Genomic DNA, 21,927 nt, shown 5'->3' on the forward strand with positions numbered 1-21,927 from the left:
AGCCATGTTCTTTATTGGGGTACTAGAACTCAAAGGTAGGTTCATGCTATTTTTCATCAGATCATGCATTGCACTCTCTTTTTCACATAATGACAGCCTTAATACCTCTACCTCCTTCTGGAGGCTTTCCTGTTCCTCAATTTGATTTAGAAGTTCTCTTGCACTCTGTTCTTTGTCCATTTTTATTTTGTGTATGATGTCCTGAGCATTAAGGAGTTCAGACATACCTTCATCCTCTAAGTTGGCCAACTCTTCCTGTTCGAGGTACCTTATGACATGTGAGACTAACTGACTGCGTGTCTTACCAGTTACATGCTCTTTTCCTGGTCCAGAGATTTGAAGTGCATCACATTCTTTAATCAGCTCCTCTACAGTCAGTTTATACAGTGCTCCTTTAATCTCCAGCTGCAGCTTCTCTAATTCAAATTCCATTTTTATCAGAGGAGTTGGCATAATCAGTCAAATGAGGGTTTATCAAGCTTAATTGGTTTTCGCAGCTCCCTAGTGGTCACGTTGCTCACTTCAGGGCACAAACCACCAATATTGGTCTGAAAACCACCTCTGCTCCTTTGCTGAGCTCCTTTCTGATGCCTGGGTAGTTTGGAGGGATGATGATTGACAAGAGGATTTCTCTTACAGGTTAGGGATGGTCCTCCAGCCAAACATCCCAGCGGTGCCTCCAAATGTTGAGCCCTTAAAACAGGGAAAATAGTAAGGGAAGAGAGATGAAGAAACCCGCACACTTCTCTCGTTTTCACTCGTTTGTATTGAGTGAGGCAGAGAGCGCGATTCTCCCTACTGGAGTCATGAGGCATTACCAATAGATCGACGCACAATCAGCCCAGAAAAAGAACACACATTACCTATTTGTACGGTTTACACTCTGGCTGGATATTCTCCACAGTAATAATCTTAGCAACATAACCGAAATAACAATAAAATTATGTATTAAGGAAATATATAAGACATATAATAGCATAACTCTGAAAAGAAATAAAATCATGTTTCTGAAAAAGCTAGTTATTTTCAAATTCTTAACTACCACAGTGACAGCCTACATTCCCATCTGAATGTACCTGAAATTCGATACAGTGGTGAAAGACATGTAAAATGTTCAGGCCAATCGCACAATACTGGAGTCAAGTATCATTTTTCAGAAAGGGAAAGTGGTAAACACTTCCTTCACTGTTGCCGCGCAGGAATGTGAAGGCTCTTAATCTTAATCCTGGGAATTTGTGAGAGGCCAAAGCTGATTGTGTGACCTGCTGCCGGGCTGCCTGAGCCCCCCACTGGTTACTGGACTAATAGAGCATTCCCCGACACACATTTACAGTGAGACACACGGAGACACACTGTTTCTACTGCACAGTCTTCATTAAAGGAGTAGTGTGACATTTTGGGATGTATGCTTATTCCCTTACTTCCTGAGAGCTATATCTGTCTGTTAATGACGCAACAGCCAGTTGCTGGTTAGTTTAGCTTAGCATAAAGACAGGAAAAAGGGAGACAAAGCTACTGTAGCTTTGTCCAAAAGTGTTTCTTTGCTGGAAACCTCACAAAAACTCTTGTTTTAACGATGTGGTTTTTGTACAGATTAAACAAACAAAGTACTATGTGGTGATTTGTCAGCTTTAGAGAAAAGGCTAGCTGGTTTACTCTGTTTCCAATCTTTGTGCTGAAATAAGGTAAATTAACTGTCTATGAAAGAAAAAAGCAAATAAGTTAGTTTCCCATATTGTGAAACTATTACTTTAAACCCAGAGTTAAACTGTGATAGATTTTCCTTTTTATGACATTAGCCTACAGCCAAAAATTTGGAAATGGATTTCTCAGCCTTTCATATTACTGGAACTGTCTCTTTAGCATTTCTTGGCCACTTCTAACATCTTTATTTTGTTTTTTCTTCTTCTATGGTTATCAGTAGATGCATGAAAGGCACTTATGACCTTCACCAACTAGTTTCCTTTAAACAGTGAGAAACTAAAACTGGCATTTTATATACTTTAATCCTGTTAAACAGCAACAAGCATCTGATATTTTACCTTGTGAGTAAAAACAGAAAAAAAATCCACTGTGCATGGTCTGGGGTTACTAATCTGTCTGCCCCCACCTCCACCTCCTCCCTGTTCTGTTCCCCTCCAGGACTGGCAGGCATGCGTGTGGAATAAAAATGTGCGAGGCCTTTTGTCCTGCTGGTTCCGAGGGACAGCTTTGCCCTCAGACAGGAGAATAGGAGCTCGGGGAGAGCAGGTCTTTCTTCTCTCAGTAGAGGAGAGAAACATGGCTGCTTAAAGAGGAGCAGAAGAAGCAGAAGAAGCAGAAGAAGAGAGGGAAGACCTCAGTCCCTTCAGCCTGGAAATGCACTTGGTATTTAATTCAGAAAGTCCTCTGATAACACAAGAGGCTTGCTGGTCAAGAGTGATCAGACTTAAAAGGCGAGCTGTGCTGTGGGTGGGAGTATTACTCAGGCTAAACCTGAGGGGGGATTATAGGAGTTGTGAAAAACATACTAAATGGTTAATTGTGATGCTTTCTGTTGCATGTATTTCCCCGCTCTCAGTTTTACCAGGGGACAAGTGGAGTCAGAGCCGTCTTTGGAAGCCAGTTTTTTTTTCTGAAATGGATTCAACCTGCAGCTCTTGATGTTTACTGAGTGGAAAGGATAGTGAGGAGAGAACGCAAGTGGAGTTAACACACAGGTACAGTCTGTTTTCACAACTCTTCTGTTTTTTGATGTGTTTGCACAAGGACTTTGCACTTGAGGAAATGTTTCAATAACAATAAAAACTGTGTATAAAAAGCTTATACACTTGTATTTTTTTTACATAGTTTATCACATATGCTTTGCTCATAATTTCTGAGAATCTGAAAGTCTTGAAACCATAATATGTGTTCTACAGTATAAATATACTTTTATATACAAAATGTATATATCAGTTAAATGAAAAGGGTAACTGTTGATAATACAGTATAAACTGTTCTTGTCTCTTGTGAATCATAGAATTAAAAGAGTGAACTCCAATCAAAGAACATGTTCCTAATCTTTACATTAGACACATTTTACATTACCTGCCTCTTTTAATTGTCTATATGTCTTCTTTTATTCTCTATATTGTCTATGTATGCTTTTCTTGCAGTGTCCTGTAGGCTGGTAGATAGACCAGTAAGACCAATAAGACGTTCAGTTCAAGATGGAAGAAGCAGCTGAGGACAGAGATAAGATGACCAGCCAGCAGGCTCTGTGTGTCCCTGAGCAGACGACCAGCAAACGTCCTGGCATCTCTACTCTCAAAGTACTAAAGTGATCTGTAGATCAACAGGCAACAAAGATCGAGCCTAATAATCTTATAGTTTTATATCTTGCTGCCTTTCCTTGCATTTCTCTGCTGGTTACCTATATAGTAGTTGTGTTTTTTCTTCATGGACTGTGCTTCATTCTATCTATCTATCTATCTATCTATCTATCTATCTATCTATGCCAACACAATATAAGCAGGTATAGATAATTAATGGATGGATGGACGAATGCTTAAAATGTAAGACCATCATCTGTTTTAGGCAGCATTTTCCAAAATTGTGAAATCATGCAAAGAGATGATCTCATGGTGTTTATCAAGCCTTACCAAGTCATTGAAAATCCTGGCAGGCCAAATGTCTACTCTAGATCAGTATATCAACCCTTGTCAAAAACGTCAGTATCAGTCCTGCGTGTCTGAGCTTTGCCTGATTGCAGCACTAGACAGCAGTCAACATCAGCATGCATAAAGTTAATGGAACATTTCTCGCAAAACATTTCCAAACTCAGTCTCATCCCAGGCTTTTTTTCTTCACATGGGCTTTAGTTCAGTTGGTAGATATTTGGTCGAAAAGTACATTTTAAGAAGCATCACCATAAAAACAATAAAACAAGACTAGGTGAAAACTTAGTATATAGCTGGACTGTTTATGGTCAATGTGTGAAATTGTGGCCAATGTGTTACAGGGATAGTCAGTGGTAGTGTCTATAATGTGAATTCCTGGATATTAAATGTTCATCTGCGATTTTCTGTAGTGGTCCCAGTAATATTTGTTGTTAAAGTGTACTGAAGTAGCATCACATGACATGGTTAAGCTAAATTTGAGTAAAAAGAAAAGGTTTAAATGCTGCTGCAAGAACAATATTTTCCACTCATATCTTGAGATGCTTGATTGGAAAGAGAACTTATTTTAATTCTAATTATAGACTATTCTAATTATCTGTTAACTCCCCCTGCTCTTTCATTTGTTTCACTCTGCAGATGTCTCTTGTTTTTCACTCTGTATTGAGTGTTTTGCCAGAGTGATGGTTATTTGGATGCTTTAACTGTGCTCTCTGTCAAGCCTCTATATGCCTTTTTTCTTCTCCCAGTTTGGAATTATGAAGGCTGTGGTGGAAATGAAAGTTTTGACAGCTGCTTGGTTGCAAATTCAGGAGGTTTATCTCCGCCTGGTTACCACAGTTACAGCCAAATCAAATGCACCTGCACAGCAGCTGCCCCACACTAAACTGATACAACAGTTACATGAGTTGCATGTTTGACCTGCAAGACTTGTGTTTTAATACTGCAGTTCATCATTTGTGATGTGAAATATCAAAAGAAATAAAAAGTGTGCATCTTGGTATTAATTCAGTTATAATATGCGGTGCATTTGGATTTTGTCAGCCTGTCAGCAGAGTCAATCACACTGGACTGTAGAGGATGAGACAGTAGAAATGCTGTTACGCTTCTGTTTAAACATGAGTTTAGCCGGCTTTGCTGCATTTAACACTGGAGCTGAAAGTGCCCAAACTCGGAGCAGGAAACACAGTCACTTTGCGTTTCTCAGATCATGCACCGATTAATTTTGAAAGAGCAACAGCCAATGGTGTAACTCCATCACTCACTCACTCATGGTCAACCACAGTTATAGGGCTGGTCCATGGCTGGATGTCAACAACAAACCAACATCAAAATTTTGGACAAGACAAATTCAAAAGCTTCTATCATGTACAAGTATGCAGTATATCCAATTTGGCACTTTAATTATACTTATCTATGATCTCTTTGTTGTTCTGTTCAGACAACATGTTGTTTTATGGGCTCCTGTCAGGTAGTGTCAGTATCAAAGTACAATATCAAAGTACATTTACAGTGTACAGTATTTGGCTAATTTTCCCTTTCCTTTGTGTTTTCTAGTTGTTTATCGTAGCGCTGTCCTTCGCCTATTTCTCCAAGGCCCTGACAGGGACCTACATGAAGAGCTCCATCACTCAGATTGAGAGACGTTTTGACCTCTCCAGCACACACATTGGACTCATAGATGGCAGTTTTGAGATGGGTACTGTCTAACTGTTGATTTAACCCTGATCCATAGTGCAACTGATCTGATCTCATTTTGTTATTCCCTCCTTTTTCAGCTGCTGCTGAATTTCTACAGTAAATGTAGCCATGTTTTGTTTTCCTTTTGCTCTATGGTGTCTCTTTCTTGGAGGTAGGCAACTTGTTATTTCTAGCCGTGGTCAGCCATTTTGGTGCAAAGCTGCATCGGCCTAGACTCATTGCTGTGGGCTGTTTCCTGATGGCTGTAGGGGCATTTCTCACCGGCCTGACACACTTCTTCATGGGGCGGTAAGCAAATCATAAAATACCAGGTTTCACAAATAAAAAGAAATGATCAAAAATGGACTCCAGAGTGTCTCCCTTAAAGTTTCATTTTGGCACTGCTGTGTTTCACAGCTACAAGTATGACACAGTCATCCAGGCTTTCCAGAATGACACTGTGAACATCGCTGCCTGTGTGGAAACACAAGATGTGCCTGAAATTCAGATAGAGCCCTCTGTGGAAGACAGCAAAGGTAAGACTGTGTGTGGGATTGAATGGATGCCTTCAAAATGATTCCCACAGACACATCAATAATTTGGATTGTGGTTTATTTATTCACAGTTTGAATCTGCAGTAAGCAAGACTTTTATGCAAGAAATACACTGGTTAAAAATGTTCTTTGTGCAATTTGGATAACCAAAATGCAAATTTACCTTGTGCAGCTTTAGTTAAAACAATCAGTATATACAGTAGATACCCTTAGGTGTAACTTCCACTTCATGGAATACCATGAAATTTTGTACAAACATTCATGAGAGGATGGATCCTGCTGACTACTTTTGGATAAATTGAATGAAATTTAGTTCATTACTTTGGTTAATGACCAAATACCTGCAAAACCAGTGGCATTCCCATCAGCCTCGTTGTACTTTTCAGAATTTTGCTTTAATTAGCTGAAAGCACTGCTGTGCCTAAATATAGCCTCACAGAGCTGCTGTTGTGGCCGTAAACTCTTAGTCTGATAAATTAATAACTAAATCACATGTCTGAGCTTGTAGTATCTTAAACTGAAGATGTGCAGCGCAAGAATTACAATAGTAACAATAACACATGCAACTGTATTGCCACATGTGCAAACATCCTAGTCACATTTGAAGTTTAGTTAGACAAAACCAACGGTATCCTTTGAACAGCCTCTCTTTGACAAACCAGTCTCTATGAAATGGACATCAATAACATCCAATAAAGACAAACTGCACCAGATGCCTGCACTATGGTCAGTAAACAGGAAACCACAACAGCAGCACAAAGAGAGTCTGCTTTAACATGAAATCTGGTTAAACCACAACGACTTAATGGCTTTCTGTCAACCCTCTCTGGAATGCACTGATCCTGGTCTGACCTTTACAGCCACTCGCCTTCCGTGCTGCTCAACAAAGGCACAGTCCAGGTTGAGCGCCGTCTCCAGAACTCAGCAGAGACGCAGTATTCATACTGTAGCCTCATGTCAATAACGCCAATGATCACTCGGTATACAGAGTATGAATTGCTGAAATATGAGCAGAGCAACAACAAGGCTGGATTTGAAGAGGGAAAAATGATGTCAGAGCATCATTTTTTTCATTTTTACAAGCATTTGTAATATGCCTGGTAAAAAGTTCAGTTTTGGATTTATTTTTGTATTGTTCTGATCCACTCTCCCATGGTGCGCTCTCTATCGTGGAGCTTAATTAACTCTTCCTCTTCCAAAACATCTCAGAATGCAATGTATTGATCCAGTTCAGCTATTCTGATGTGATGTATTTCGAAAAAAAGACAATATGGAAGTAGCATACAATGCGGTGATATGCAATATTAGAACCAAATCCTATTATCAGTACTATGATACTGAATCAACACCACATTGTAATCATATGTATGTCTGAGGTTGTCTGCATATTTGAAGAAATGGACTTTTTTTTTTTTAAAATTCTCTTCCTCAATGATATGTGAGCGGAATAAAGGATAAATTTTTATTTAAAAAAATTTGATACACATACAAAAAGTTGTCTTTTAGATATAAATTTATAATTTATCAAATTTGTCTTCATCTTGGATGAAATATCCACTATTCCCCTAACAGAAGTCAGCCAGCAGTGTAGATGTGTTACATGTGTGATGGTCAATTTTATTTGCAGAAAATAACAATTGGTCAGTTGAATATGACTAAATCCTGGATGGCTGCAAGTTATGTTATTTGAACCACAGTGTGTGACCCACATTAATTCTTCTCATCTTGGCACCCTCTGTTAAATCACATGCAAAAAATCTCATAAAATCAATAAGGTAGTAAAATTAAGCTTCATGCGGCTCTGTATCAACTCCAAACTCAGATCACTTCTCTGTACTTCTGACCTGAAGAAAGTCATCCTTGCCTACATATCCTCCCACCTTGATTATTGCAATTTGTTGTATTTTGGCATCACTCAGTCTTGTTAATCCCATTTTCAACTAGTTCAAAATGCAGCAGCAACAGTTTTGACAAGGTCAAAAAAGGGGGAGCATATTACTCCCATTCTTGCTTTGTCTTTGTGCAGTCTGCGTGAAAGAGTCTAGTTCCAACATGTGGATCTATGTATTCCTGGGGAACGCACTGCGGGGGATTGGAGAAACCCCAGTCACACCTCTGGGCATCTCCTACATCGATGACTTTGCTAAAGCTGAAAACTCCCCCTTCTACATAGGTAAGACATCAGTGTTCACTCTAGGTTTCCAGTGGAAATTTATTCTAAAGGTATTTCTTCATCATGTGTATCTTTTTCATCGGTTAAAAGTGTCTTTTAACCTCCTCCTTCTAATTGTCTTTCCACTGGAGACCTATAAAACATCTCTTTTCTTCTCCTGTCTTGTTGACCACATGATCAAAAATGTAAATCTATTTTAATTGCCAGCTTGTCTCCAGACTATTACTCTCCTGGGCCCCATGTTTGGTTTCCTCCTGGGCTCCTACTGTGCCAAACTATATGTTGACATTGGCTATGTTGATATGGGTAAGTGTTATGCATTTCTTTTACTAGTGCAAAAACACTGACCAAGGTTTTTTGTAAGATTTACAGTGTGCTGATCTACTAAATATGAGCAGATGAGAATAAAAAAATAACTGTCAATGGATATTGGAAAATTGAAGAAGCAAAACTTCTTAGCACCAAAATGAAAGTGTTAAGTTAAGAGATTTTGAATTTAAAGTTGCAGTACTCAAAAACAAAGTTCTGGACACCAAATGACTATAAAGTCACTCACAGAGTTAATAATGTAGGAGTATTAACACTTTATTAATGAATTACCTTGTCATTAGGGCACCACCTCCTTTTTGGTTAGGATTTGTTAGTGCCAGGAGGGAGCACTAACCCTTGTTCAATTTAATCAATGAATCAGTCTCACAATCGTGAGTTCTTGTCCCAAAGAGTGACCTCTGTTTACTGCAACTCAAAGAAACAACCAAACACTTTTAGGATAAATGAAGATATATATATATAGAGAGAGAGATAATATACAGAAAATAATAAATAAAAAGAAAGTAAAATAAATAAATAAATAAGGCCTAAGAATGATTAAAAAATGAATAAAGAAAATTATTCAGCAAGAGTGGCTCGAAATGCGTGACTCGAGGCTTGACGTGTTGTACCGGGGAATGCTAAGGGGAAAGCTAATTCAACTTCTCTAAATAAATTCCTTAATTTTAACGTTATTCGACATCAACCCTTGATCACAAAGCCATGTTATGCCTTACTGTTGGGGTGTCTTTTCGTGGTACAGGCGTCATCTTGGCAGGTCCAGCGTTGTTTGACGCAGCATCACCAGCGGTGTTGAAGTGGAAGAGCCCGGATCAGCTGTGGGCTGTGGCGCATCTCAGTAGATGCAGAGGCGTTGAATGCCGGTAAAGAATCAAGCCGTTTCAGGCTGCTCTGGCAGAGTCTTCAGGCCGGCTTCACTTCTGGGTTGCAGTCTTGCTCTCTTCTTCCTCTTCAAGGGTTTAAGTTGCAGATTCAGGCTTTTGGTTCGCTTGTAGTAACTTAAGTTGAGTGTCGAATAAAGTTTAGTCTGACTACGCTCAAGTCTTCAGCGGCGTCTACTTCAAAATAAAATACTGTACGTGTTTACTTCAAATTAAATTACTATACGTGGAAATACGAGACTTAATGTTACCACTAAAACAAAACAAATTAACTTGTTGCAATAAAAGGTTAAATACGGATATATTTGGTTGAAAAACAAATAAAAGAGAGGTCTTAAGAGTTTTCTTGAGTTCTTGGAGGCCAGCTCAAAGAGGAATTTCTTTGAGGCTGTTTTTATAAGTTAGAATAAAACGGGAGGAGTTTGGGTGTGTTTTAAAGGGTTTCGTGCCGAATTATTGATGAATATTCAATTTCTTTGTTCTAGGGGCTTTAGTTGTGGCTGGTGGTTTGTAGCCTGCGTCTCCTGAAGTAAAGGAATTTGGTGAAATCTAATTCCGGTTTTTACATGCAAAAACTCACACTTCAAGTCACCGTTGCCTATTATTTCACATTAAAGCTGTAAACACATTCTTTTCATAGTGTCCAAGCATTCATGATATTTCTGATTAATAACGGTCCTGTCAGCGTGTTTCAAAAACAGTTAAGCAATTTACATGATTCATGATAAGTCAGTTCTTCCAATAACAAACATTAACCTTCATATTAACACTTCATGATGTCTAAGATTTGCAAGGAGGCTTCATAAAGTCCTCAGGAATGAGGGTTAGTTCATGGCGTTGTTGATAAGAGTCTTCCATCTAAGGTGGGAGTTGTTTTACTTCGGTCCAAGTGGCCTTCAGGGTCAGTTCATGCTTTTAGTTCGTGTTATGATTCAACTTAACAGAATGGTTTATTAGAAGGTCTTTGAGTCTGTTGAGCATCACTGATCAAATCCCCACTTCGAGGGTTACAAAGGTCAGTTCTACAGGCCGAAGGTGTGCTCTTACAAATTTAGGAATCCAGAGAGTCTGTCTCTTATTTTCCTTAAGAATCAAAGATTAGTTCACAGAATTAGAGAACAAGTGGTCCTACAACAACATACCTGCCAACATTTAGGTTTCGAAACGGGAGGTTTTTTTGATGAGGGGGAGGATGAAGTGAAAGATAACATTTTACTCGAGTTGAAGACAACTACGCTCACAGAGCTTACTATAAGTGCAACAAAACCGTTGCGAGTAAGTATTTTATCAAACCACTTGTTCAATAAGCATAAACATGTAGAGAAGTGATTTTTTCAACTGCTTTGCCTGCACTTTCCCATCCACCACTGGTATGTTTACACAACTACAGCGCGCTGGATATGCTAATAACACAGAAGCTGTCTGTATGTAGCCTAAATATTAATCTGAGTTTGCCACATATCTTAAAATTGGGCAAATTCTTGTAAACTTACGTGTAAATTGAGACAAACCAGCCCCTCCTCTCTACCAGTACCTGCAGCAGTGAATCACATCAGCAACAGATGGAGGAGAACAGAGGACGGGAGGAAAGACTGCCTGTGCAGAGAGCAGAACATGCCTCTTGAATTGGGTTGTGGTGCCAGATAGGTTGAAATTGTATGTTGTGTGTGGATTGTGTTTGTATTTTGTGTTTCATAGACGATCTGGCAACTTAGGTGACCTCAGTCAAACATACAGAAATTATGGATCCATGTGTATGACGATTATTCATAATTAAGGTTGATGGCCATGCAAATTATGGGAGTTTCCTGGGAGAAACAGCAAAACGGGAGCACAGTGGGAGAGGGGTGAAAAAAGGAGAAACCCGGGAAAAACGGGAGTGTTGGCGGGTCTGATCAACAACATAACTGGTGCTAAATGAGATACGGTTATGGGAGGCTTTTAACTTTGGGTCACACTGTCCTCCTGAGGGACACAGTCATTGACTTGGCTTTTTATGTGCAAACAATCAAAAGGGTGGCACTGAAAACACAAACACTACAAATGATTCTGACAACTATCATGGCAATTTACCTCGCACTTGACTTCAATGAGGAAAGATACCATTCTCAATACAGTATTGTCATACCTTTCCAGTAAACGTATGTAAAGGATGTTGTTATTATATTAATAATAATAATAATAATATTAAGAAATGGCAAAGCTATTAAAATGGTCTAAAAGTGTTTTTATTTTATTTTTGTAGACATAAACAACTATTCCAGACATATGACTATTAGCCATTAAGCATCAAGTTGGGGAGATTAAACAGGAGACATAATTTGTCAGCCTTCATTCTGTAACACAACAGTGCGATAATCCCTTCAAATCTGAAAATGAATATGCATTATGTATACACAGCAAAATCACCAGTGTTAAATTAACTCTGACAGTGTTAAATTTAACACAAGAAGGGTGTTTATATGCGTCCACTCTTTTCAGTGTTCATTTAACACTTACACTAGTGCTAATATTTTTGGAGTTATTTCAACACTATAGGGAGTTAAAAATTAACACTGGCTAACACCTCTGTAGTGTCAATAGTACTCTACACTAGTGTTAGTGTTAATGTTTTTACTCTCAGCTAGTTATTTCAACACTGTAGGGAGTTCAAAATTAACACTGACTAACATGTGTGTAGTGTCAATAGTACTCTACAGTAGTGCCATTTTTACAAAATGCTACACTGACTGGGGTTAAAAATGTTACACTGACAACTAATGCATAAACACTAATAGGTGTAAAATGTGACTACCAATGCCCCCACTAACCACCACAACCACCCCACCAAAAATACACAAAGCAACAACTTCTTAAGAAAAATATATTCTCATTAAAAGGCCACCACATCACTTTCACAACAGACAGCATAACAGACTGCATGGATTCATCATACATAAATACAGTATGGAACAAGGTACACTTGGTCATCGGTCTCATATGAAAATTACCTATCACAAGGTCTGTAATGTAACAGGTCATTTACATATATTACTGTGAAAACCCCAGTGTTCTCCTCAATAGCAAATGCATTGAAATGATCGTCAAAGAAAAGGGTTGAGACTTTCCAAATTAAAAGATAAGCATTGTCGTCTCTAATAATTATACTATCAATCCTGTTGAACAAAGGCATCTCATTTTCAACTCCAGTAACCACATACATCCCACCTGATACTCTGTGCCATAGCTTTTGACCCAAGGGGTGGTGGAAACAGTCAATACATCAAAAGCTTCATTCAGCGCCTCTCCACCCTCTAAACTGCTGACCAAGACTTGACTTATGGGACCAAACTTTAATCTTTTGAACTTAAAGTTCTCGAAATCAGATGCTAACTCTTCCTGATGTTTCTTAGCCAGTGTCATGGCAACGTTTTTAAAATTTTTAACAGACTTTTTAAAGAAGTTGTGTTTTCCTTCAAATCTCATCTCATGGTCCAGCTATAGGCTCAGCTACAGGGTCAGCTACACGCTCAATCTCAAAATTGACAGGATCTGCCCTGCAATGTTGGGAGAACAGCATCATTCATCCCCCCAAAAATGCAACATTTGTTTATGTGCACATGGTTGAGGGTGAAGACAAAATTGGCACCGACTTTTGGAGGTAAAAACAACAACAACAACAACCTGTTATTGCAAGTGCATATTCACGTACCCATGACTCTCCACCATGTCAGCCACTAGTATGTTCACCATCTTTCTTCTTGTAACATCACTGATGGTGCTCGTTTTCTCGTACTCCTTGAATATCTGGTCTCCACCAGGCTTTGAATACAGGGCTGCTTTGACAATCTGAAACAACAATAGCATGACAGTCACACTGCAAGTATAGCAGATTCATCAGCTACCTACTGTAACTGCAGAGCTAACATATCTATTGTGACTACAATGTTTTTATTGTAGGGTTAGACCAATACATCAGGGTCAATATCAATCTAGGAAGATGAGTCATTGGTGTGTCCATCCCTTTCCTCACTGGCTGGTTGCCGTGTTCCATTTCATCCTGAGAGTAACATATGAGTAACATTTACATACTAGTGTCAGGTCCAGGGTGGTGTACTTGTACACCAAAGCTGCCTCATGCTACAGGAAAAGGAGATGGGCTAAGCCACATGGCTCGCCACAAGGCAAAGCCCAGTTAAAATATAACTTACACTTCTTGCAACGTTGGCATCAGGGGGTCCTTCAACCAGCTGTCTTTTCTGAGCTTTAGTAGATTCCAGTATTACTGTTGAGTCAGAACTTGATGATGACCCCTGGGATGCATGTGATGGTGACCACTCTGACAAAGATGAGCACTCTGATGACTCCTCCTCAACACCTAAGAAAACACACAGCCTTGCATTGTAACATTCTGTTCACACGATTAATAACAGCAACAATCTGAAAAACAATTTGAAAAATATAAGACTGCAATTTCTCACCATTACACTCTTCAGCCTTGAAAGACAACTCAGATGACTTCAAGAGTTCATCAAATATGTCCGAATACACTTCCACGCCTGCAGAATCCTTCAGGCTCAAGGAAGCAGAACCTGGCAAATTGAATTTTGCCAACACTAAAACAGAAGAAAGATCAATATGATTTGTTTATTTGGGAGGGACAAGTGTGCATAAATGAACAGAGCATACGTGATGAACTGTCTTCTTCTTCTTCTTCCTCTTCTTCTTCTTCTTACTAATAATGTAAATTAACTCGTTGCAATAAAAAGTTAAACACAGATATATTTGATTGATGAATATTCAATTTCTTTGTTCTAGGGGCTTTAGTTGTGGCTGGTGGTTTGCAGCCTCCTGAAGTAAAGGAATTTGGTGAAATCTAATTCTAGATAGATAGATAGAATAGAACATATTTAAATATAAGTTGACATAACTTACTTCATAATATAAAAGCATTCAACGTGACTATTGTTTAACAATAAAAGAAACTTTAAACTCAAATCCTTCAAATATTATCTTTATATTCCTATTATTTGAGAGACTTCATTCTTTCAACCAAACTACTTGTCTAATTCAACTACTAAAACATGATTGTTTATGAGGTTAATGGATCACAAGTTAAACACTTAAAATACAAATACATGGTTATTAAACATTCATTAACTCTTCACATGAGGGAATTTAACTCTTGTCAATAGAGGAGCAGTATTGTTACCTGTTAGTATAAAAGGATAATAAAGTCTAAGTCTTATATCTCTTTAGTAGATAGTCATACACCTATGAAAGTTATACTGTTCCTTCTCTATTTACATGACAAATAACATGATATAAGTTACATGATGATTAGACATTTAATTTACATGAATTTCAGGTTTGCCACAGATTTGAAAGGGGCTTCACAAAGTCCTCAGGAATGTGGATTAGTTTATGGCTTTGGTGATAAGAGCCTGTCTTCCATCTATAAGGTGGGAGTTGTTTTCCCTTTAGGATCATTTTATGCTTTTAGTTCATGTCGTAATTCAACTTATCAAAATGGTTTCTAGGAGGTCTTTCTGAGTCTGTTGAGCATCACTGATCGAACCCCCACTTGGAGGGTTACAAAGGTCAGTTCTGCAGGCCTTACAAACTTAGGAATCCAGGGAGTCTGTCTCTTATTTTCCTTAAGAATCAAAGATTAGTTAACAGAATTAAAGAGCAAGCGGTTGTCCTCCTACAATAAAGCAAAGAATGCTTTTTGGCTAGATGTTTTGACCAAACAGACATAGTGATTCTGGCTTGAGCAGCTGCTCATAGTGCTAAATGGTGCAAAGGTCTGACCCACTACTGTAAAAACAGGCTGCAGACCTGTCAGAATGAGTTAGTGAGGACTTCTCTGATTGTTCCTGTCAGGAAATATGTTGAAAAGGTAAAATCAATGATTTATTTGCCAAACAGTCAGTCCACCTAAAGTGCACAGTGTCGCTACTAGAGACAATAGATACTCAAAAGATGATTAGCCTTATTTTCCCAAATAAAAGTTGGAATGAAAGATCAAAATTAAAAGTGTAAAATTAAATACACACTGGTGGAATGGCCTCCTTCTTGCTTCAAACCCTGTACATTCTTTTCTCCATCCAGAGAGTGTGACCATTACTCCTAAAGATGCCCGCTGGGTGGGCGCCTGGTGGATGGGCTTCTTTGTGTCCTCTGGCCTCCTGCTCATCTCCAGCATTCCCTTCTGGTTCCTCCCCCGCTCACTGCCCAAGCAGGAGGGAGATAAAGACAAGCCAACTCCCGCCCGAGAAACCTTTGATGAGACAGAGGATGCCCTCAACAACAACCTCAAACTAACTGAAATTGCAAAAGGTGCACTCTTTTAACTCTGACAAAACACAGAGGGCACCTTATTGTACTTACAATTCAAATTTACATTATATCTAATATTGTACTAATGAAAAACATCTGAATAGATTCCGTACCTGTGCTTGTATTCATACTGGATCTTCTTCCACAGGGTTTCTTCCCTCGCTGAAGCGTCTGTTGGGAACTCCTGTCTACTTCCTGCTCCTTTGTGGCAGCATCCTGAAGTTCAACGCCTTCATCGGCCTGTTCACCTTCAAACCCAAATACATGGAGCAACAGTTTGGACAATCTGCATCCAGAGCCAACTTCCTCATAGGTAAAAAAGAACAAAAAACAACAACATGAATTCAGTTGCTTTGGGTAGAAAATAGAAAATGTAACCTCTTAGATTTCAAGAGTGCCTGGTGTCTCTTAGAACATCCCTACATTCTCCAGCACTGTTTTTTAAAGCTTAAACGCTCATAGAGGATATAAAACATCAGAGTGTCTGATCCCGAGAGACCTCCTTCGGTATTTTCATGTAAGAAGGGCCTCCAATGTCCAGAACCTTTTGACTTTTTCTTCTAGGTGTGCTGAACCTGCCAGCAGTGGCAGTGGGGATCTTCCTGGGAGGGCTGCTGATGAAGAGGTATAAGCTGAGCGTGGTGTCAGGGGCTCAGCTCTCCTTTGCCACATCCTTCCTGGCGTACCTCCTCTCATTGTTGCAGTTTGGCACCAAGTGTGACAACATTCCCGTGGCTGGGCTCACCATCTCATACAACGGGTCAGACCACAGCTTTAACAAATCAAAATACTGCAACTATACACTCTTTTTACAGCCAAAAAATACAATAATACAGATTTGTTTTTAGAGCCACACCCTGCAGCTGATATAAAATATAAATCCTTGTTGCCTTGCAGGACGCACAGTGTATCACACAACAGTGAAATGCTCTTCTCAGAGTGTAACAGAGACTGCTCGTGTTCAGCAGAGGAGTGGGACCCCGTGTGCTCAGACAGCGGCATCACCTATATCTCTCCGTGTTTTGCCGGCTGCCACAGCTCCAGTGGATACGGCAAGAACACAGTAGGACCACACACATGCACACACATACAGTTTTGGCAGTAAAGCTGCTAAGAATGGATGCAAGACCAAGAAGCTGTCTGTTTTGTAACCTTAAAGGCATTTGAACAACTTAAATTCAAACTGTTTAGACATGTTTTTTCTACATTTATTTCTGTAAATAGTAAATGTTAAAATAATATGAGTTGTTCTGCGGAGTGTACAGTAAGAATTCTGAGACATAGTAAAGACTTGTTTTCCAGATGATACTGCGAGTGGGTGTTGTTTTTCTTTGGTAGTTTCCAGTAAGTCATCCTATATTTCTTTCTTTTTGTCAGGTTTTTCACAACTGCAGCTGTGTGTCTGCCTCCTACCCAGCAGGCAGCAGCACGTCAGTGAGGCTGGGCCAGTGCCCCCATGCTAAGGACTGTAGCCGCAGTTTCACCTCCTACATGGCTGTGTCTGTTCTCAGCTCCTTCATCAACTCTCTGGGAGCCACTCCTGGCTACATGGTCATCATACGGTCTGTGTACCTGTTCCTGGCTAGATGTAAAATAATCATGACTGGGAATATCTAGTGTATTTCATTCTTTAGATATGAACCTCTGTGAGCCATGAGTGACGTCGCTGTTTCTTCTTTATGCTAAGCTTAGCTAACCAACTGCTGTCTATAGCTTCATAATTACCAAACGAGTAGTATCAATCATCTCATCTAACTCTTGGCAAGAAAACTAATAAGCGTATTTCCCAAAATGTAAAACTTTTCCTCCAAAGTCATTTTTTGGAAAAGGAAAAAATGATTGTTTTTATACAGAGTGATATCTTAAAAGGACCTGATGTTGTTTTGTAATTACAGATGTATCTCACCAGAGCTTAAATCCCTTGCACTGGGTATGCAGGCCTTGGTAACTAGGACTCTTGGTAAGCTTCTTTATATTTAATTTGTACTTGTTTTGCTTTTCAATGTCAGCCCAGATAGCATACAGAAGTGGGCCACTTCAGGCAATGATACGGCACTGCTGACCTTCTTCTGGCCCGGACAAAATGGATGTGAGCCTGAAGTGACCCACATGTAAAATAACAAATAGGGCCCAAACATCACAAAACAAATGTGGGCCACCTTTGGCAAAGCTCTGGCCCAGTCAACAATAGTTAATGTGGGTGTAAACCAAAGTGGCCCACATAGAGTACAGCAAATGTGGCCTGGTTATCTTAAAACATACGAAGGTCAGTTCTGACAAATATACGGCACAGTAAGCACTGGCTTGACTTGATGTTAACCTAAAGTGGCCGATATGATATGGCAAATATGGGCTAAATACTATACAACAAATTTGGCCCACTTTTGGCAATTGTATGGCACAGTCAGCACTGGCTGTCATAGTGTGAGCCTCATGTGGCCCACATTTGAAATAGTAAATATGGCCCAAATATTGCTGAACATTATCGGGCCACTTTAGGTAAAGATGTGGCACAATTGGTACTGGCTTATCTGAACGTGAGCCTGAAATGGCCCACATATGATGCAGCAAATGTGGCCCGTTTATCTTAAACATATCTGGGCCAGTTCTGGCAAATATACGAGACAGCCCAGATGGCAAAATTGCTGTGGCCCATATTCGGCCCACACCGAACACTTTCATGTGGCCCACATACCACATGGAATGATGACACTTGGATGGTCCGCTCCTGTTTGCCAGATCTGGGCCACAAGAAAACCATAGCAATGCCACATGTAAACCAAAAACTAAACAAATAAACTGGATCTGGCCCACATCTGGACCACAGTTCATTTTTATTCCGGCCCTGATCGGGCCCACATTCCATATCCTCTTCTGGCCCACATATCGTGTGGAATGATGGCATTTGGGCGGTCCCAAATGATCTGGCAAACAGGAGCGGACCGCCCAAGTGCCATCATTCCATGCGGTATGTGGGCCACATGAAAGTGTTGGGTGTGGGCCGGATATGGGCCACAGCAATTTTGCTATCTGGGAGCAGTGCTCCAGATAGGTCCCAAAACATTCCTCTAGGAAAAATGTCTTTGTCTTTAGTCTAGTTTGAGTGTTAATTGTTGTATTAGTGCAGTGTGTGGAAGTCAAAATAAGATCATCTGAGAAAAAATGAGATTGAGATATGCAAGATTTCCCTCCATTGCAATGTTGTAAGAGTACGTATGTGGGTGATGCTCTGTCTGTAGGTGGAATTCCTGCACCAGTATATTTCGGAGCCCTGATTGATTCAACTTGCCTGAAATGGTCGCTCAAGAAGTGTGGTGGCAGAGGGGCGTGTCGCATTTATGACTCTGAAATGTACAGGTATGACTACAAATGTGGACATAGAACATGACTGCTACTATGAATTTGCTCAAAAGTGCTGAATGGTATTATTTTTTCTCTTCTGCACTTTAGACACCATAGCTATTAAGATTTTAGCTCTACTATCTGTCCATCTGTTTTTCTCTATTTGCAGGATCATCTTCCTGGGTCTTACCACTTGTCTCAGTGGTTCCTCCTATTTCTTTATCATCGCCGTTATAGTCCTCCTCAGACGTCAGTTCAGGAAGCCAGAGCAAGAAACAGAGACGCAGCGATCAAAAGCTTCAAAGGAAATTGAACTTCAGACCCCATCAAAGCCTGCCGAGGACCGACCCAGTGCTCCTAAAACTCCCAAGCTCCCTCTTGCCCCCAGAGTTTGGGTAAGGATTGCAACAGAACTGGAGGAGGGAGAGGAGGTTCACAGTACAGAGCAGCTCTCTCCCTCCACTCATAACACAGTGGAGACCACTGTTGAGCTCACTCCTCCTAGTTGTGGAGCTAAGACAGAGATGGACGGGCTGATGTCAGAGGAGGAGGTGAAAGATGGGAAAGACAAAGTCTGCGAGGAGATCAATGCACAGGTGAAAGAAGAGGAGCTGGACCATCACATAGGGGACAAGAATGAGTCAGAGAAAGAAGCAGCACAAATCATAGAAACTGACAACCCACAAAAATAAGTCATTAACAGTGTATTTTCAACTAAAGGGTCAAACAAGGCCAACTGGGACCAGTTAGGCCAAAATTCACAATCACTTAGATTGTCAAGATGGATTGCTTATTCCTCTGGGCTAACCTCATCTATGCTAACAGTATTGTTTCCTCTTTTACTGTATTACAGGATAGAGCTGTTACGTTACACTTAGTCCTGAAGAGGAAGGGGACTACCAGTGGTCCTATTTCCACTTCTGCATAAATTAAAATGTAGAAACATTTCACAATAATGGGCATTAAAATGGGGTAGTGCTGGATGTGCACAGTGACCAACAATTTAATGTGCGGAGACTGTGTAGCAACAAGTTATTATATCATGTGTGCAAATCACTAAAGAGCAGCCCAACAAGACCCAGATTGAACGCATGATATATAGCAAACTCCTTGGCTAAAACACTGTACATGTTTTTGTTTTTACAACATTAAATGATACCTTGAATGAGTGATATCATTGTCACATTATGTTCTGCACACCTGATCTATAAACAGTCTCAAAATTATTCATGAAACCATGAATGATTTTCATAATATCATGCTGTGGAGACAAAAAAAATGAACGAAAATTACGGTTCTGTTGGGTTCATTACTTAAGTGGCTTATGTGCTAAAAGAGCAAATTGAGAACACAATTTTCAAATGTTTGTTGTTGTTAATTAAATCTGTAATGATTATATGTTTGGCCACTTGAGGGCAGCACAACAAACTGTGAACAATATTGACACATCATCTTATAAAGTAGGTATGAGGAACATGTTCTTATTGCTATGCTACACATGCTACACATCAAACACACAGAGAGCAATATTAACGTTCATTTGGAGTCATGTCCAACATTCACGCCCCTTTAAGTTCTCCTGAGGGAAATATCTGTCACTTCAGCTGCTGGATTCTCCACTACTTAGAACATTTTCTAAAAAAACAACTTGACTAGACTGTTATTCAACCAAAGATCTCTGTGACTGTGGGTTGGAGGAGCTTGAGCTGCTGGCTGCTTTGCACCATTTGTGCATAGGTATTACAAATAAACTGGAGCAGTGCATCTCTGGATAACTATAAACAGCATCCAAACTGTCCCGGTGTGGTTGCTGTCAACATGATTATCACAGGCCAAAGCCCCATAACCTTTACTGGCACTCACTTACAGTCTCTATTAATCATTCCCCAGTGACTTTTGATCCCTCTTATGTCCAGTGCTAGAGGAATACTAATAAATCCATATTGAGCTTGTGTAGCATGTGAGCTATTTGTGCAGGATCACTCTGCTTTCTCTAAATGTAGGGTTAGTTGTGGCATGATTGGCTTGTCCGATAAACCTTTCAGTTTGTCTGATGAGCAGGAAATCAATTCCTCAAAATTTAAGTAAGAAGTAATCCAAGGGATGTGACAACACAATGAGACGAGACATGTTTCCTGAAATGATAGCTGACAAAAATTGATTTAAAGTACAACACATGCCACTCATATCCTTCTTCATTTTCTCTCTCCCTTACCCTCCTTTTCATTTCTTCTGCTGTCTCTCCTCTCAAGATTGTGCATATTAACCATACCCCCCCCCCCCCCCCCCCCCACACACACACACACACACACTTGAATAGCTAAATATTTAATATGTTATTAATATATATATTAATAAAATTTAATACAATGTTTTATTAACCAGTGTTTGCCAATGATTAACAAACATCTGTTGTGTATTGTATCTAAGCACCAATGGAGTAAATCCTCAACTAAAACAATTAATTCATTACTGTAAGTCCAAAACTAGATGCATTTAAACCATAAGAAGAAACACCTGTAAAACAGAACAGTGAGTGTTGTCACTCTGTCTTTGTCAGCAGTTACTGCAGGCTTTCTTGGAAAGATTACAGGAAACACAGGGAGGTGTTCCAGGGACAGAGGTGGGTTTGATGGTGTTGGGGATGTTACATGTGCATTAGGATTGCATTGCATCTCTGTTAGCTCAAAGCTGTGGTGGAAACCACCAGCACTTAACAGCAGCCTTCAGCCTGTGGTGGCATTTCCCCAGTGAGACTGTTAGATGATCTCTGTAGAAACACACAAACATTGTTCCTCAGAAACATAGTCATAATGATCATTTTAAATGCAATGGGTTTTTTTCATACATTCTCTGATAATTACATTTTTATGAGTGCTTTTCCTTCAGCCATGGTGGCTATCACTGTATATACTGTATATCTCAGGTATACAGTTCATTTTCTGGTTAATCCGAACAAAGCTACCATGCGGTAGAGGATTTCTCCAGCTGAAGATCTACCAGAAATT

The 21,927-nt window shown here is 39.7% G+C and overlaps 1 protein-coding gene and 1 long non-coding RNA gene across 2 annotated transcripts; one reads left to right on the forward strand and one right to left on the reverse strand.

Annotated features, from left to right (window-relative positions):
- The first annotated feature begins 2,115 nt into the window (after nucleotides 1-2,115).
- On the forward strand, nucleotides 2,116-20,091 carry LOC122975458 (solute carrier organic anion transporter family member 1C1-like). The gene is made up of 16 exons (XM_044343904.1): nucleotides 2,116-2,367; nucleotides 2,561-2,699; nucleotides 3,138-3,293; nucleotides 5,196-5,337; nucleotides 5,495-5,627; nucleotides 5,736-5,854; nucleotides 7,899-8,045; nucleotides 8,253-8,351; nucleotides 15,350-15,577; nucleotides 15,726-15,890; nucleotides 16,142-16,337; nucleotides 16,475-16,640; nucleotides 16,955-17,139; nucleotides 17,473-17,537; nucleotides 18,817-18,934; nucleotides 19,089-20,091. Exons 3-16 carry the CDS (start codon nucleotides 3,192-3,194, stop codon nucleotides 19,609-19,611), a joined length of 2,388 nt encoding a protein of 795 aa, XP_044199839.1. The 5' UTR covers nucleotides 2,116-2,367; nucleotides 2,561-2,699; nucleotides 3,138-3,191; the 3' UTR covers nucleotides 19,612-20,091.
- LOC122975460 lies at nucleotides 12,106-14,045 on the reverse strand. The gene is made up of 2 exons (XR_006400675.1): nucleotides 13,717-14,045; nucleotides 12,106-13,613 (listed from the first exon to the last, which is right to left on the reverse strand). It is a non-coding gene; the product is annotated as an uncharacterized LOC122975460 (long non-coding RNA).
- Nucleotides 20,092-21,927: the final 1,836 nt, after the last annotated feature.

The sequence above is a fragment of the Thunnus albacares genome, chromosome 23 (genome assembly GCF_914725855.1).
Source record: "Thunnus albacares chromosome 23, fThuAlb1.1, whole genome shotgun sequence".
Taxonomy (NCBI): domain Eukaryota; kingdom Metazoa; phylum Chordata; class Actinopteri; order Scombriformes; family Scombridae; genus Thunnus; species Thunnus albacares.

Bases quoted from the DNA above. Each gene is read 5' to 3' on its own strand.
- LOC122975458 (XM_044343904.1), top strand. From the start codon at position 3,192: ATGGAAGAAGCAGCTGAGGACAGAGATAAGATGACCAGCCAGCAGGCT. The intron at 3,294-5,195 runs GTACTAAAGTGA...TGTGTTTTCTAG, and splicing joins CTGGCATCTCTACTCTCAAA to TTGTTTATCGTAGCGCTGTC. The intron at 8,352-15,349 runs GTAAGTGTTATG...TTCTCCATCCAG, and splicing joins CATTGGCTATGTTGATATGG to AGAGTGTGACCATTACTCCT.